This window comes from Rasamsonia emersonii (assembly GCF_000968595.1).
Source record: "Rasamsonia emersonii CBS 393.64 chromosome Unknown ctg1118621760012, whole genome shotgun sequence".
Classification (NCBI taxonomy): Eukaryota; Fungi; Ascomycota; class Eurotiomycetes; order Eurotiales; family Trichocomaceae; genus Rasamsonia; species Rasamsonia emersonii.
In genome coordinates, this window is record NW_013563275.1 from 24,248 (window position 1) to 41,366 (window position 17,119).

Genomic DNA, 17,119 nt, shown 5'->3' on the forward strand with positions numbered 1-17,119 from the left:
AAGCACAGCACACAACAAACACTATACCACACCAACTAATAACTCACATTTGGTCGTTGTCGTTGGGCAAAGGGAAAAAAAATGACATACCGAAGAGAAAGAGGGAAAATAAAAAACAAGATATTTGTTTGTGTATCGATCCAGTTCGTGTTGCTAGCTCCTCCTCCCTTTTTTTTCTTTTCTCACACAGCTTTCCAACTTCCAACTTTTTTTCCCCCTTTTTTCCTTTTTTTTCTTACCTCCTCCTTCCCTCAACTTAAGCTACAAGTTGACAGAGAGGTTTTGTGTGAAAAATAAAGATCTACAGGCCAGGAGGTGGTGGCACCTGCATCAAAGAATAAATAGTCAATATAAACGCTGCAAACGGCTACATGATACGGCTACTTACAGCGTTGTAGCTGGTAGTGCCTGGCGGAGGTGGCGGAGGTGATCCAGCTCCAGGAGGCGGGGGAGGCGGCGGTGCTTCGCTAGATGGAGGCGGAGGAGGTGGTGGTGCCGAAGTTTGCGATTGCGATGGCGGCTGAGGTTGCTGTTGCTGCTGTTGTTGTTGCTGCTGTTGCTGGGCCGCCTGCTGGTAGTACTGATAATAGGCCAAGTAGTTCTGGTAGCCTCCATAGGCAGCATATGGATCGGAGCCGTAGTATTGCGCATATTGGGCGCTGTAGTCGGCCGCACTGGCTGCTCCTGGAGCCCCCGAAACACCAGGTGCTCCTTGGTTCGAAGGACTCGTCGACGTCGGAGGTGGTGACTGCTGATTCTGATGTGGATGCTGCTGTTGTTGGTGAGGATAGTTACCATAGCCGTAACCACCATAGTGACGATCGCGGCCATAGCCGCCATAACCATGGTGCTGCTGATTCTCTTTGAACCGTTGATACTGCTCCCTCACGTTCGCCAGAAGGTCCTCGCAGAGCTCCTTTGCAGCTTGAACGTCCTGTGGGTTGGGGCCGCTGTCACACGGTCAGCGGAGAAGGGTCAGAAAATCAAGTGATTACTTACGCGACATGCAAGTACATCGGCTCATCACTTTCTCTGTCCGTGCCGATCTCTCTGAAACCCGATCCACGACCTTTGATTTGGACCTTGCAGCCGGTCTTGTGCTGAATATGCTTGACGTAGGCACCGCCCTGGCCTACGACCTGAGCTCGAAGATTGAAGCCTGGGATCGGCTCCAGGTCAATGGGGATACGCTCTTCGGGCCATTTGCGCTGGTTGATGGAGTTAGCTTCCGTTGTCTCGGACGATGGGTATACTTAGTCCGTACACGACCAAATTCATCCCGTTCGCCATCATGCTCGCGTTGACGACGGAATCTGCGTTCATCGACGAGGTTGGGAAGTTCCTGCTTCATGAGCTCCTCGATGCGAGCAACTGCCTTATCGAGACCCTCTCTGGTCGTACTGGTAACATGAAGGTAAAGTGGCGGGTTCTGGATAGATATCATATAAGCTAGCTGCTATTTTAGACAAAGAACAGGGGACTCAACCTACCGATGGAGTGGCCAGAGATTTGTCCGGGTAATAGCTTCCGCGGGTCGTGACATCTTGACAATCTAATGAGCTTCCATTCCCAACAACGAAGAGAAAAACAATGCAATGCATGATATAGTATGGAGTGAGGCGTACCAGCGCCAGTTTCTTCTTTGATCTAAATGTCACGCAGCCGATGTCAGCAGATGCAAACGAGGGGATGGGAGATGCTATGGATGACTGGGTAAGCTTCGACCACCATCACAAACATGGTTCAAATTCAAGAGGGGGGGAAAGAGTACAAAAATAAAAACAAAGGAGATCAAAATATTGGTGGCGGCTGGAGTTGCGCCTGGGTGCCTGGGAATATCAGCAAGATATAACAGGAGTGTTTATTTACCATCTTCTGCGTGGAACCCTTGGTGAGAAGGTAACGGTTGCGCAGATCGTTCACTTCGATGTCCTTGATGTAATCTCCGTCCGCGATGTAGACCCCATCGTCGAGCTTAGTGGTGGTATGGCTTGCAGAGGATATGGGTTTGACAGCGGGGCTCGAGGTCTGGACCGGGTTAGTCACCAGCAACGAACATGGCTGACATCCGAGAATCAAGGAAAAATCGCATAGCTCACAGAACGGATCGGGGGCACGTCCACATGCTGGATTCCCTTCTTTGCCTGCAGCTGCGCATTGATTTTGGCTGCGGCGGCCGCTGGAATCGCAACGGGTCAGTGTCTCGCTTCGAAGCAGAACAGCATGGGTAAAAAGCCTTCTTACCTGCCGCTGCGGCCGGATCACGCGGCTTCTCGTCTCGCTTCTCGTCTCGCTTCTCCTCTTCTTTACCTGGACTGCGAGGTTCCCGACTCAATGGGCTCCTTTGGCGAGTGGAATCGGACTGACGAGATGACGGCGATCGTGAGCGGCGATCGAACCTCGACTGGCGACGAGGCTCAGGCTCGGTCTGGTCGAAGCGAGAGCGCTTCGCACGGGGCTCCTCGTCACCCATCGTGATCTGATGCGCTTGAAAATGGCAGAGCGTACACAGTAGTGGGATGCCGTATCGCTGCCAAGAGGGGAGTGAGAGCTTCAGGGCAACAAAAAAGTTGACACTAAAACAGTTAGCTGACAAGAACTGTGGACCAAAGAGGAAAAGCGCCAAGGCGGAGGAGAGCAGCAGGACGTGAAGCTGGTAACCTCAGGTACCCAGGGCCCTGGGAGGCGCCTACCGAGCACTGAGATCAGCAACTAAGGCGAACTGGCCGACGAGAGGAATGTCTGATTGGCCAAGACCAGAGGATGTCTCGATAGCATCCTCGAGCACGGCGTTGCGTGGTCGTTTCACGCCGCCCAAACGAATGGCTGACTTCGGAGTTCTGGGGTCGACTCCGGACTCAGCGGATGGTATGTAACGTAACTCGATTACCCGCTGTGTACTATACAGTTCGACCCCCATTTGGTAAGGGTTCGAGAAAACATTCTCATTTCGCAGCGGATTTGGGCATCTTTCTACTTTATCGACATTGTGAATTTTCTACCATAATTATGCACATCTAACCATGCTCGTTTCCTTTTCCACCTACACCAGGCGGCCTGGCAGCTATGTCTTTTTGCCTTGCGGAGGAATTCAGCCACGGGGTCGTGTACCGTATCTTACCCCGGCCGTACGCCCCGTGACGCGCAAGCCCCGAAGTCGGAAGGCAGGCTAAAAGTTGACTCGTCTATCAATCGTCTCGCCGCTCGCCGACTTTCTTTCTCTTTAGCTCTTCTTTGACTCACTCTCGTCTCAACCATCGATTGAGACCAGATAGCGTCTTTCGCCTGCCGCTTTCTGCAGGCCAGGGAGGGAGAATCAATCTCCTGAACCACCCTGCCATGGCTTTTCGCCGTGCCCTGGCCCGCCCAGCGGCCTCTGCGCCGTTGATATCGTCCTCCGCCAACCCGAAGCCGGTGCCTCGCTTCCAAATTTCGCCGCGTTCTCCATGCCGGACGACATCCAGTTCCACGTCTGCTCTTGCGTATAAAGCTTTACACCGTCGTTCGCCGCTCAAGCTTCCCGCTTCCGACCATGCTCCCCAGTGGAACGCTCCCGCGGCAGTCTCGTCGATTCTGTACGAGACTCCGCTGCCGCCGACGAATCCTCCCAAGCGCCATATTCTGAACTGCCTCGTCCAGAATGAGCCTGGTGTGCTCTCCCGTATCTCGGGGATCTTGGCTGCTCGAGGCTTCAACATCGACAGCCTAGTGGTCTGCAACACCGAGGTCGAGGATCTGTCGCGCATGACCATCGTCCTGCGCGGACTGGACGGCGTGGTCGAACAGGCTCGTCGCCAGCTGGACGACCTCGTCCCCGTCTGGGCTGTCCTGGACTACACCAACGCACCCCTGGTGCAGCGCGAGCTCCTCCTGGCCAAGGTCAGCATTCTGGGACCGGAAGTCTTCGAGGAACTGCTCCAGCACCACCGGGAGATGACTTCGGAAGAGGCACCAGAGAAGAGCAAGGAGAAAGGCAAGGAGGATCCAGATGCGAAACGGGAGAAAGAGAAGATGACTGCTTCCCTTTCAGACACGGACTTCCACCCGCGGAACCTGCCTGCTAGTCAGGCCCTGCGGCACAAGCACGAGCACCTGGACGCCATCACCCGTCTTACTCACCAGTTTGGCGGCAAGGTGTTGGACATTAGCACGAACAACTGCATTGTTGAACTGTGAGTATTCCCCTGCGGACACGAAAAGCATCACGGAGAGTGACTCATTTTTTTTCTTTCATCAAACAGGTCCGCCAAGCCATCCCGTATCGACTCCTTCCTCAAGCTGATCGCTCCGTTCGGTATCCTCGAGTCCACCCGTACCGGCTTGATGGCCCTGCCTCGTTCCCCTCTGAGCGACCCGACCGAAGAGGTGGAAAAGGAGGCCGCCGACGTTGTCGACGCCAGCACCCTTCCTCCGGGTTAAACAAACATTTACTAGCTAGCTGTATTTCTTACAAGTTTCATTGTCTTGTCTTGTATTTCCCGTGTTGTAGTCTGAATCTCATTGATCAGCCATCAATCAGTCAATCAGTCAGTAAATTACAAATTGCATGTTTTACTCTCCAAAGAAGTAGTATGCATTGCGAAGTCTTGTCTTTTTTTTTTTGAAGAACGAACAGATGATGTCTGTTTATCTGTCTGTCCGTCCTTTATTCAGTGAATAAATAAATGATATGGTATGATATGGTATGATATCCGTTCTCTTCCGGAGATATATTCATTGATTCGTAACGCGATCTTCATCTAGCCATAACTAAACGAATTCGACACAACACAACTTAACACATAAACCAATCCAATTCAACAAATTCTTTCTTTCTTTTTTCGTTGTATAAAGCAAGAAAAAAAGGGTAAAAAGGACCTCGAGCCCAAGGAGGTACATAGGAGAAAAACCGAAAAGGGAAAAAAAAGGTCGTTCCAATCAACGCCACGCAAGTTCAAACTCCTTCAACAATCCCACAAGCCCAAAAGACAGTGATTCTCGTGACGAACGTGAGACAGACAAACAGACAGATATCCTCATCAAAGGGGGAAAGAAATTGGATACCAAGACTCCAGACCGGATCCAGGCGACAAGCTAGACTAGACTAGATTAGATTCTAATTTTCGCCCCGATCCCCTTACCCTGGTAGAAAACGAGGGTCGAATACTCGCCGATCCTAACGCCGACTTTTGCCTCTGCGTCCATCCGTAATGTGCCGCCCAGCGCTCGCCGGACGGCGTCGTAGCCTACGCCGTTCAGATCCAGGTCCACGGGGAGGCGTGGTGTCTGCGAGACACCCGGTGGAACGGCAAAGGGCTGTCGGTAGTTGATGGTGCCGACGGGTTCTGTGTGGTTGTATAGCGCAACGGCGTCGACAGATGTGATGTATATTGTGGTTTTGGGAAGCGGGGATATCAATGTGAAAACGGCGGTGGAGGACCATACGTGCAGCTGTTATCACACACCATTGTCAGCCCCTCTGTTATGGAATCGATCCATGGATGTGAGAGTAAAGTTCTTCAAGATACACAAATATTCAGCACAGACAAGAGGGGTGTACCCCACCAGTACAAATTCCGTTGGAAGGTATCCGAGATCAGATCAAGAGACGGTGTTGATGGGAGAAGACAGTACCGTTGCATCTTTGATGAAATGCGGCTTGCCATCATCCTCCCCACCAGGCTCTCCGTCGTCACTACCAGGCATGTGAAGCTTCGGAACCTGGATCTCGATTTGGATGTTTGACAGCGCTTGCCCGAGGTCAGGCAGTCCTGGGATGGAATCCTTATGGCTTTGAAGTGTGACCGTAGTGTTGAACCCTGCAAAGGTTAGCGTTACTCGATTTGTCCAGAAACTTCCCAAGACACAACACACGAACCTGAAATATATCGAGAGATCAAGTCCTGCCCAGCAGTCACTCCAGCTTCTCCACTACAGCCCAATGGGTCCCAGAGTGCCTGGATGTTAACGCCTGCGTTCTCACCGGGCACAACTGACAGATCTCGGGCAGTAAGGTGCGCGACAGCTGTTCCATTATATAAGAGCAAAGTATCAACGAAGGGGATATTCGCTGAATATTCCGTAGGATTCGTGAAATTAACGGTAGCGTGCAGTAGCAGCGTGGAGTCGGAACTGTGCACGACTCTGACGGACTCTACTCTGGGATCTATATCGCTGACAGAGCCGCGGAATGGAGCTAGGCGTTCATTAGCTCCTACGTATCTATGGAACTGTTGAGAGATTCCCTATTAACCCACGTTTAACTTTGATCTTCCCTTGAGCTGGGATGTCGTGTATAACGAATCGTCCCAGGGCAGTTTTGACCTCGCCGTCCACCAATGCATTCACGCTCAACGTAACGGGCTGTTGTCCAAATATCAAGGCCTGGACAACCTCGGTGAAAACGTCGTCATCAGTGACTTGTAAAGGCCCGTCTTTGATGTCGAAGGTCACTAGCAGCAGTGGATGGTCACTGGACGTATCATTGACACGAGAAGCATTCGCAGCCTGCCACTCGCTCAGGTCGAGGAAACCCAGTTTGTCCCCCTTGTAATAAACATCTGCATTCGAACGGACGCGTGGAATATCCACGACAAAGTTCATTTGCTTCGGTAAGTTTATCAGGACTGTGACCAGTGCAGACACTCTAGGCTGCGACTCGGGTGTCCCCGGTTCAGCGAGGGGGTCGGGGAGTGAAAAATGCACGTTCGTCATGGAGAAATTCTGAATCAACTGGCCAAATTCATGGCCGGTAACCGGTACCGGAACCGTCATACTCTTCATCAGATCAACTATCCAGGAGGGAGTGTCCGGAGACGGTGCGTCCGCCCCGCGAATATAGATGGTGGTCTGAAGGCCTTGGATGTAGTTCGCAACGATCACGTCAAGCGGAGAGTCCTTCTTGCCAGGACACGCAGTTGTCAACTCGGCAGGAAGCTTGTGAATCAACCCATGGACATCCACAATGGCAGCCTCTTGAGGCTGCACATCGACGACATCTGTGGTGGCATCTGCCACTAGGATATATGGATCTCCTGGCGAACAGTTGGGCACCAGAATATCAAAGCCAAGAGGCGGCACGGTCAGCTGCAACGCGTAGTCATTCGAGATGCTGACTGACACATCCACTGCCATGGCATTCTTTCCATTGTCATGCACGTTCAACTTGGTCACATTGACGGCTGGGAGTTTTGGGATATCATCGTCTCCGCCATATTAGCCTGCATCGAGCAGATGGACGAGGATCTTGAGCTTACCGTCAAAGGTCAACGTGTCGGAAATGACTTGAGTACCTAGATCCAGCAACCCCGACTTGAGACTCACAGATGCGGTCCCTTTGATCCGCAGCTGACCAAGCCGTCCTTCCAGCCAGTCGTTTGCAACTTGACGAATGCGTGCAACGTCGCCCAATTGCAGATCCGTCAAGACATCAACTTGGTTCACGTGGCCATCTCGGATATTCAGTTTCACTGAAGGCAGGGACGCCGTGCCAAGGAGGACATTTCCGTACTCTGGCAGATAGATTTGCACCTCCGTCTCGTCCGTCTCTATTTCTCTAGCAATCCACGTCGCGAATCGACCCAGGTCCCGCACGGGCTTCGACTGCACACGAGAACCGTCGAGAAAGAACTCGCCCTGAACCCTCGCTCGTACACCAGAAAGGGTGGCTGAATCGATGGATATCTTCTGAGGCTGAAACACTGCTGCCTTCTCTGCATACTCCCTGACCGCAGACGGAGTAAGAAAGCCGAATACAAGTATGAGCAGCACGGCCACAGTGAGGGATGCGAGTGCCACAAACGTGGGCCATGGACGACGGCCTTTTGCTGCATCGTAGGGCGTCGCCGAAAGGGGATCACGGGATGTGGGCGATAGGGATCTGTCCTGCGTTTCAGTTCCGTATCGGGCCAGATCTTCATCTCGACGTTGGAGGAGAGGAGTTGACTCGGACGAAAGCTCGAAGGATCTCGAACGTTTCCGTCGAAGGTTTGATTGTGCGGAGTTGGAGGAGCCTGGAGGTGGAGGCGGAGAGGATGGATGAGGAGAGACATGTCTCAACTCGCTGGACGCCCTGTCCAGCAGAGGCGTGGTGGACTCGTCAGCCATGGCGGGCAGAGATGGTAGGAGTGTTCTTTCTATTCAAAGCCGGCCTGCCCCTATCGAGCAAAGGGAGGACTCGAGATTCATAGCATAGAGAAGAGCCGATGGATCACAGCAAGACGAGAGTAGGAGTTCTACCCCGCATGCCACAGCAAATGCTACATGCCGGGGTGAAACGCAGACCGCAGGAGAGAGTCAGGGACTGCCTGACAGTGCTCTAGTAAAACACTGCCAGCTTTCAGCTAGACAACGAGTCTGGGCCAAGTCGGCGACGAGAGCATGGCGCGCGGAGATGACGTTTCCGCGGGCGGTCAAGGGCAGCGGAGCCGCTGATTAGCTGCGATGGCTCGGGAAAGACAACCTTATCAGTAGCACGAACAATTCGCTGATCACCGCAGCTCCTCTTCTCCATTGACTCACAACGGCCCCCTGTTCCCCCCTCTCTCCCCCTGACAGTCTTTGAGCAGTTGCAGGAATTGGGTTGCAAGTGAATTACCATGGCTGGAAGCCTCAATGCCACCGTCCGCGCAGGATTGCGAAATACGGCGAGACTAACGAGGTCTCTACGGGCGAGCAAAAGCCCGCTTCTTCGAGAGTACTCGTCTGCTACCACGCCTCCAACCTCCCCCTTTGCTCCTCGCCACCTTCTTTCCATTGCGGATCTCACTCCGGCCGAATTCACGACCCTGGTTCGCAATGCAGCCTCACACAAACGCGATATCAAGTCCGGTTCTATATCGAGGAACCTCCAGGGGTCGTTGTCGGGGAAAACCGTGGCCATGATGTTCAGCAAACGGAGTACCAGGACCAGGATCTCGACGGAGGGAGCGGTGGTACAATTGGGCGGCCATCCCATGTTTCTGGGGAAGGACGACATTCAGCTGGGAGTCAACGAGTCCCTCTACGATACCGCCGTGGTAGTTTCTTCCATGGTGTCTTGCATCGTGGCTCGAGTGAACAAGCATGAAGAAGTCGCCGATCTGGCAAACATTCGACGGTGCCGGTGATCAACGCTCTGTGCGACAGTTCCACCCGCTTCAGATCATTGCGGACTTCCTGACCATCTACGAAAACTTCCCGAGCCACGCTTCTGCCGGTCTGTCGAGTCTGGGACTGAACGGGTTGAAGATCGCATGGGTGGGTGATGCGAACAATGTCTTATTCGACATGGCCATTGCGGCCGCCAAGATGGGGGTCGACCTGGCCGTGGCCACCCCCAAGGGCTACGAGATTCCGCCTGCCATGCTTCAGATCATCGAGCAAGCGCGCTCCGGTGCTCCCTCCCCGGGCAAGCTTACGCAGACGAATGTCCCGGAAGAAGCGGTCAAGGATGCAGACATACTGGTGACGGACACCTGGGTGTCGATGGGACAGGAGAAGGAGAAGGCGGAGAGGATGAGGGCTTTTCAGGGTTTCCAGATCACGTCGGAACTGGCCAAACGAGGAGGTGCCAAGCCCAATTGGAAGTTCATGCATTGCCTGCCGCGGCACCCAGAGGAGGTGAGCGACGAGGTCTTCTACAGCAATCGTTCTCTGGTCTTTCCCGAAGCAGAGAACCGATTGTGGGCGGCGATCTCAGCGCTGGAGGCATTTGTTGTCAACAAGGGGAAAATTGAGTAGAGGAAGACTCATGACATGACAGCTGGAGTTGGGGAACCCAAAAAAAAGTTTGTTATCTTTCTCATGACGGAAAATCGTCGTTGTACAGTATTTCTTTTTCCTGTTTTGCATTGACAGAGCTATCTGAGAGAAACCACGTTAGAATCAGTGTCTACTCCTGAAGATCGAACTGCAGCGTATTTGTATCCTTATTCACGGGGAGGACAGTGTATCCAATACTCCAGCTCAGGCCTACAGATTGGCCAATCAAGAGCTTGTCAACAATTTATAATGTGACAACCCGCAGTGGACACAAAACTACCGCGTCCTTACCCGAGCCTTGGTCCTCTAGCCGATGGTCTCCTCCTCCAAGCCCTCGGGTATCGAACCAAGAAGAATAATGGCCAGTGATCATATCCACAGGCTTCAAACTCAATCGCCGGCAGTCTACAGGATCAGACTGTTCCACAATGTGTCCGGGTTACGCAAGTTCTCGGCCCCGCTCGGAATTCCCGAGGGGTGTACAGTACGGAGGGAACAAGGTCTATAATAAGACTGGTATACTCTGACTTGCCTCGTATGTATACAGGATCTTATTGCTAGTTGATCGCTGATTGACGTGAGTAAAGCTCCTCGTGATCAGTTGCCGTGTTGAGGTCTAAATCAGGGCGTGAGCATTCACTGTTCTTGCCGTGATATCTAGCTCTGAGATAGAGGTGAAAAAGAGGAAGAAGGAGGATCTTTGAGCGTACAAAATGGGCTTCGAAAACCAAAGAATAGCCATCATCGGAGGCGGCTTAGGAGGCATGTCCTTCATCAACGCCGCCCTGCACGTAGGCCTCACCAACGTCCAGCTCTACGAGCAAGCGGCCCAATTCAGCGAGGTCGGGGCGGGCATCAACATCACGCAGAACGCGAATCGCATTCTGGACAGGTATGGTCTGAGGGAGAGCATGCTGAAGAAATCCTCCCGCAACCTGCCCTGCTACATGGAGTATCGCAACTACCGGACGGGCGAGTACCTGGGCCACATCGACGAGTTCGGCGAGCCCCGGGCGCGGTTGCTGCATCGCGCACACCTCCTTGAGACGCTGAAGGAGCGCGTCCCGGACTCGGTCCTCAACCTCAACAAGCGGCTGAGGTCGATCAGCAAGACTGACGACGGCACAGCGTACCGGTTGTTCTTCGAAGACGGCACCTCGACCGAGGCGGACATCGTGATCGGGTGCGACGGCATCAAGTCGGTCGTGCGACGGGTAATGGGCATCACCGACTCGCCCAACTATTCCGGCCAGGTCGTCTACCGGGGCTTTGTGGACTACAAGGACCTGCCCCCGGCGACAGCGCAGTTGTTGCGCAAGACGGTCAATTTCCGCGGCCCCAAGCGGCACGTCTTGATCCTGCCCATCGGCAACGAGGAATCGCGCACGGCCAGAGCGGCCATCATCGGGTTCATGACCGAGCCGCTCGAGGCCTGGAAGTCGGAGAGCTGGATGTCCCGGTCTCCCAATGATGAGCTGGAGGCACACGCCAAGGACTGGTGTCCGGCCGTGCAGCACATCATTGCAGGACTCCGCAAGGGATCCCCGGATAACAAGATGATGAAGCAGGCTCTGTATGTGCGCGACCCGCTGGACAAGTGGTACCAAGTGAACGACAGCAACAAGGCGTCGGGGATCATTCTTCTGGGTGACTCGGCACATTCCACCCTTCCTCATCAAGGTATGATAATGCCTTTTTCGTTTCCTCTGGGTCAAGGTTTCTTCTCACTCCATCTAAATTTAGGGCAAGGAACCTGCATGGCCATCGAGTCCGGCATCGCCCTCGCCACCATCCTCAAGTACTGGAAGGCCCAGAATCATGACCTAGGCGCTGCATTCCAGTTCTATCAGGACTTGCGCAAGCCTCGCACCGACCGGGTCACCCGGACGAGTTACGAGGCGGGCAAGCTGGCCAGCTCCGACAACCCGGATCAGCTGGACGAGATGTTCAACCCCGAGGTGATCCTGGAGCGCATGCGGTGGATTATGGAGTACGATGTCCTGGAGGATCTACGGTCCAGGAATGCATCTTGCCAGTTTCTGGACTTGCCGCAGGACTATGGCCAGCTTCGTTCTACGCTGTGAACGGAGCAGTTGGGCCTAGAGGTTATTTCGACGTTTTCCTGGACATGCATGAATGCATACATACAGGGTACATTGCTGGTTGGAATCTTCCCTTCTCATTATTAGCATCAATCTTCATTACATAAATAAATACAGATTCAAGGACATTTCTGGACTCATGACATGTGGACTCGTTCGTTTGGAACGAGCACTATAGGAGAATGAAGATGTTTCTTATCCTGCTGACCTCACCTCCTACAGACCAGCCTTGAGTTTAGGAGTGTCCGCAATCCTAAACACGTACTTCACCGCGCTGGCCTTGCCATCCTTGAGGTCTTGCAAGGCACCCTCCACCCCTTCCAGACCATTCTCCCGCACCTGCGTTGGATGTCCCGAAAACCACCCGTCTTGCAGTCCTTTGGCGAAATAACGGAAGTACACGTACCCGAGATCCCGTTCCTGGTCATGTACGCTGCCGACGAGCGTCAGGCTGTGGTGCACGGTCTCCGGGAAAACGGACTTCTCGTAAGGCAGGACGAAAGTCGCACGGCCGTGCGGGTCGATCACCTTGGCGATATTCTCAACACTGCCCTTTTCGGAGACCGCATCCAGGACGTAAGGGGCCTGGCTGACGTTGGCCGACTGCTGCAGCGCCTGTTTGAGTCCCTCGACGACGGCGTCGGCCCCCCCGCGGTAATCAACGATGGTGTCGCCCTGAGAGCGGTCAATCAGCGTCTCGACGTAGGAAGCTCCCTTGCCGGCGACGACGATGAGCGGGTGGATGTTGGCCCGGCGAGCGAGCTTGATTGCGAAGGCTCCGACGGCCGAGGATCCGCCGTAGATGACCAGCGGCGTACGGCTGGTGGCAGGAGTCCAGGGGTCGGGAAGTCCCAGGCGGGAGAAAAGTCCCACGACGGCAGTAGCAGCTGCTAGTCTAGGCTTTCGTCAGTAAAAAGGGGTATATTTACTTAATTTCTGGTCGAGAGAGGTAGACGTACGGGATCGTTGCAGCTTCTGTAGTTGAGTTAGTACAACATCAAGTACCAAGAAACTATAGAGTTGTAATAGGGATACAATCGTTGAACGGGGTACATAAAACACATAGGAGGAACATGAACAGAATAATGATAATACTAACCCTCAAAAGACGTCTTCTCGGGAATATGGAAGGTCGTATAGTCCCAAGCAACGGCGTACTCGCCATAGCTTCCATGGGGAGTGCCCATCTCATGAAAGGCAGCAACTCGATCACCGGGCTAGAAGACAGGACAGTTAGCATCCCGTCCTCTTCAGGCAATTAATTTGTTCCGGTTGAAAAATACGACATCTAGTGATATATAATACCCACTCACCTTAAATTCAGTCACATTCTTCCCAACCTGATGCACAATACCGGCGATATCGTCCCCTTCGTTGATTGTCCGGCCCGTCCACTGCGGCCGCTTCCAATCCTTCGGGTTGCTGCCAGACACAACCACCTTGATGACGACCTGGTGGTCGTTGGGGGTGGGGATCGGAGACTCGACGATCTCCGTCCGAGGGCCCTTGTGGACGATGACTTCGAGGGGCATGATGGAGAATTTTTATTTATTTATTTATTTATTTCGTTTTGCTCTGTGGGGATTAGAGTACAGGAGTTAATGCACAAGAAAAGATTGATATTGATTAATACAGCGTACTTTTTTCCTGAAGAAAAAAAAGTAATGGCGAGAGAAAAGGAGGCATGGAAATCGAGAGAGTGGGGTTCTATATATGGCCATTGTTTATTAATAATATATCAGACTGATCGCACCTTCCCCTCCTTTGGCCATTATTAATTGACACTGAATATTGTTCGCTCGCTTACCAATCTGTCTGTCTGTCTGTCTATCGTGAGTTGCGCCCTCGATGACGAGCAACCCTGTGTCACACAGTGGCATACACACCAGCAAGACAGTATAGACAGGGCCTGGCGTATTATAAATCAGGTCGTATGACGTAATCTGGAGAGTCTGAATGGCAAATTGCGGGATGGTAGTCGCACACAGCTAATCACTTGATTTTATCATATGGCTGTGGGATTGTTTTTCTTTTCTTTTTCTGGCAATGGCGATATGTAGCTTGGAGGATGCTTTAGATATGCTATCATCTGCATCTGTGGACAGTCACCTGATCTGAAATCACCTGATTCGAAATCACGAGCCGGCAGAGGCCTTCCTAATTGGTGCAAGCCAGGTCGGGAAGGTGTGGGGTGCAACGGCCTGGGGCAATTTCTCCGGTCGTATCTCGTAGTTGCATAGTAGCTCTGCGCTCGTTCATCCGTCAAGAATCCCCTTGAATTGTCCAAGATAACAAATAGCAAATCAATGCAGTTGGCATGCTAAAGAAGCCTCTTTGTCAGTCTCCGTGTCTGTGCTGCTGGTCCGTGACCAGCAACTAAGATCAGTACCCAAGCTAGATTAGATTAGACTGCATTGCTCGGCTTCCAGGATGCAACATGTGACAGCGCCAGAACCTCGCAGCTGAACTGCCGGATTGCAGACGACCGCACCACTACCTGGACCGTCATGATTTAATCCACCTATACATACCCTCCGCGCTCTCTCCACTCTATGCAGAACCTCGAGCAGCATAACAATGGCTATGGATGTATGTTGGGTCTCTCGATGCCAAGATTGTTGCTAATCTCCTGTTGTAGCCGTTTCGACCTTCCTCCCGAAGCACGTTCCGCTCACGACGCTCCCATCCTTCGTTGAGCCACATTTCCCTCGCTCCCCTTACTCCTCGGTTTCCTATAGATGATTCGCCGCAGCAGGGTGACTCTTTCACTGACAGCCATGGCGACTATCCCCATCGTCAGCAATTCGCCAGAACCTCCTATCTCTCCAGCTCCTCGGTGCCAAGCACTCCGCCGATCCTCTCGCATTCTCGCAGTAGTTCTCGCACACGGCATTACAAGCGGAGCAAGAGCTCCAGTCGTGTCCTGAGTGACACGAATCTGTCAAGTCTGGGTGCGACTCTGCCATTGCACCATCATGGCGGCGGAAAGAAGAGTGACCGTTCTCCCGGAGCTGCACTATTGCCCGAGAGGACTACTCGTCGGGACTCCGAGTGGCTGCTACGAGCGGGCCTCGCGCTGGCCTCTTCAACTCGTGAAGAGAAAGGCCAGAGTTGGCTTGTCAAGCGAGAAAGCTCGACAAGCTTGGTCTCCGATGCAGACTACGACGACGACCGGTCCACGCAGCACGGGAGGAGTAGTCGCAGGCCTCGATCGGGCCTATCGACACCTGCTGCCCCCTCTAGGCGGGGATCGCGCTCCCGCGGAGCCAGCCGAGCGGACCTCTCCATGACCGCTTTGGATACCGTAAGCTCGACCCAACGGTATCAGTCCCGCAAGTCCAGTGCGGCGAGTGAACATCGCAACCTCGTTCCGGATTTTGTGGATGAGCGGATCCGGGCCGAGATGGCGTCCATCCAACAACGCGATGGCATTGAAGACGAAGAATCCCTTTCGGCGTTTGCCTCCGATTCTGAAGACGATCTTGATGAGACAGAGTTACAACCTCTGACACGGGAACACGGGTTTGGCCTGGGTAGCTGGATCGATCGACTTGTCGGATGGACACTCTTTGGTGTGGAGGAGGAATGGCCCGCGGAGCCTTCTGTGGATCGGGCTAGCCACGCTGTAACCTTTAGTGACAGCCAGGAAGCCCTCCAGGCAGAGGAGGCTGATGAGAATAACGATGATGACGACGATGATTCGTCTCTCAGGAATGATGAACTGACTCGGCCTGTTGAGAAGGCTGGGGATCAAGGCGGCTGGGCCGACGCGAGATGGTTTTTCCGGCTTGCAAGAAATGCCATTATGTGATTCTCACCTCGAGCTCTTGGCGGTTGTTGACTACCCACTGTCTTAGGACTGGAGATGTGAGACAGTGAGAGTACTGGAGCACTGGGTTGCTCTTCAGTCGACATTGGACGAATGACGATGCTGTTGGTTCCTCGCTGTTTGGTATCGGTGGGGTTGACACAACCTCATGCATGACTTCTTTTTGGGCATTTTCTGCCATCTAGTTGTTGACTACACCATAAGAGCCTGGTTTTATCCTCTACTCTTCTTAATCTGAAGATATCGACAGGCCGGTCTTTTTTTTTCTTTTTAGTGAAAGTGTTCTATACCTTCCATAAGTAGTCTGGGTATTGCTGGATGTGCTGACTGCAGTGGCTTACACTTACATTGCATGCATGCACTTAATTAATCAAACTCGCAGCCAGAGAGGCCTGATTTGTCGATCGGTCTACCTGCGTAAACGTACATAGGGCCAGAGATGCAACTAATGTCGCAGCCGCCAACGTTGCTCCGATTTTCCCTATCCACATCCCACGGACTGAAAATTGAGTTCGCAAATAGCCGCTGACATGGATCGGACGCTGAAGAATTTGTCTCTGGCGTCTCAATTATTTTTCCGTCCTGATTAGTATTGGGTTCTGCCATCCAACCCCCGCGAGCCAAGCGTACTGGAGGAGGGATGATGACGGCGGCGGTTAACCATGGGCCTCGATATTGTCGCTCTTCCTTTTTGAATTAATCTTGCATACAATTCATTCTTCACACCTTAGCATCAGCAGAGGACGGACTGTCTGCTGGGAGAGGAGAACAAAAAGCCCATCTGCTGGCATCCACAGATGGGGAACTTCATGGAACGCATGCGATAACAACGTTAGGTCAGATCAACCATTATCATCGATGATAGCAGGGACTGGAGAGGGGCCCGGGCCCCCTAACTATCTACATACTAACTAGAATTTGAGCGGGACCTTTTTTTTCATTTCCTCCTCTTTTGTTCGTTCGTGGCTGTTGCAAGAACGCCAGTGCTCAAAAATCAGCCCACGCCACGCCAGCCAATGCCCGCCCGGCCTGCTCACCGTCTGGGGCTCTTCGCACCCACCTTTCCCTTTCCCCCCGCCAGCGACGCCGGTAACTTTGACCAACACTGCTCTAGTCACATTCGAGAAGCTGAAGAAGTGAGCAAAACGGCCCGTGGGAGGCAAAGGCGCGCTTGGTCGTTGTGGGGCCCGTCGACTCGGACGCTTGCTTCCTCAGCGGCCTACTAAGCTGCGGTCCTTGCTGCTACGCCGGACGACATGGATGCCTCGTACTTTACTTTTCTAACTAACTACTATTAATCCGATTGACGTCAATGCAGACGATGATCGTGATCCTTATTCCTGTGACAGGCTGTCCCGGTGCCCGTTGATTTGCGCGTATTTTAGTCGACAGATCGGCACCATCGATATAGATCGCCCCCTTCCGTCAGGCCATCTTCCGATCGTATTTGTCATATCTTCTATTGCCT

General features: G+C 53.0%; 7 protein-coding genes across 7 annotated transcripts; 4 read left to right on the top strand and 3 right to left on the bottom strand.

The window, feature by feature from the left end:
- Positions 1 to 301: 301 nt before the first annotated feature.
- T310_2056 (KH domain-containing protein) lies at positions 302 to 2,920 on the bottom strand (the record flags this gene model as incomplete). The annotated part of the gene is made up of 10 exons (XM_013475065.1): positions 302 to 325; positions 389 to 950; positions 1,000 to 1,208; positions 1,265 to 1,429; positions 1,491 to 1,552; positions 1,626 to 1,647; positions 1,870 to 2,028; positions 2,100 to 2,179; positions 2,245 to 2,576; positions 2,694 to 2,920. 10 exons carry the CDS (start codon positions 2,918 to 2,920, stop codon positions 302 to 304), a joined length of 1,842 nt encoding a protein of 613 aa, XP_013330519.1.
- Positions 2,921 to 3,339: 419 nt separating this feature from the next.
- T310_2057 (Acetolactate synthase) lies at positions 3,340 to 4,419 on the top strand (the record flags this gene model as incomplete). Its single annotated transcript, XM_013475066.1, has 2 exons — positions 3,340 to 4,172; positions 4,242 to 4,419. 2 exons carry the CDS (start codon positions 3,340 to 3,342, stop codon positions 4,417 to 4,419), a joined length of 1,011 nt encoding a protein of 336 aa, XP_013330520.1.
- A 669-nt stretch (positions 4,420 to 5,088) lies between these two features.
- T310_2058 (uncharacterized protein) lies at positions 5,089 to 8,085 on the bottom strand (the record flags this gene model as incomplete). Its single annotated transcript, XM_013475067.1, has 5 exons — positions 5,089 to 5,430; positions 5,614 to 5,798; positions 5,858 to 6,175; positions 6,237 to 7,184; positions 7,236 to 8,085. 5 exons carry the CDS (start codon positions 8,083 to 8,085, stop codon positions 5,089 to 5,091), a joined length of 2,643 nt encoding a protein of 880 aa, XP_013330521.1.
- Positions 8,086 to 8,576: 491 nt separating this feature from the next.
- T310_2059 (Ornithine carbamoyltransferase) lies at positions 8,577 to 9,699 on the top strand (the record flags this gene model as incomplete). The annotated part of the gene is made up of 2 exons (XM_013475068.1): positions 8,577 to 8,996; positions 9,049 to 9,699. 2 exons carry the CDS (start codon positions 8,577 to 8,579, stop codon positions 9,697 to 9,699), a joined length of 1,071 nt encoding a protein of 356 aa, XP_013330522.1.
- Positions 9,700 to 10,433: 734 nt separating this feature from the next.
- T310_2060 (Uncharacterized protein) lies at positions 10,434 to 11,804 on the top strand (the record flags this gene model as incomplete). Its single annotated transcript, XM_013475069.1, has 2 exons — positions 10,434 to 11,400; positions 11,464 to 11,804. 2 exons carry the CDS (start codon positions 10,434 to 10,436, stop codon positions 11,802 to 11,804), a joined length of 1,308 nt encoding a protein of 435 aa, XP_013330523.1.
- Positions 11,805 to 12,038: 234 nt separating this feature from the next.
- T310_2061 (Quinone oxidoreductase) lies at positions 12,039 to 13,354 on the bottom strand (the record flags this gene model as incomplete). The annotated part of the gene is made up of 4 exons (XM_013475070.1): positions 12,039 to 12,717; positions 12,782 to 12,797; positions 12,922 to 13,039; positions 13,136 to 13,354. 4 exons carry the CDS (start codon positions 13,352 to 13,354, stop codon positions 12,039 to 12,041), a joined length of 1,032 nt encoding a protein of 343 aa, XP_013330524.1.
- Positions 13,355 to 14,399: 1,045 nt separating this feature from the next.
- Positions 14,400 to 15,633, top strand: T310_2062 (uncharacterized protein; the record flags this gene model as incomplete). Its single annotated transcript, XM_013475071.1, has 2 exons — positions 14,400 to 14,411; positions 14,461 to 15,633. The coding sequence occupies 2 exons, from the start codon at positions 14,400 to 14,402 to the stop codon at positions 15,631 to 15,633; spliced, it is 1,185 nt and encodes a 394-aa protein (XP_013330525.1).
- Positions 15,634 to 17,119: the final 1,486 nt, after the last annotated feature.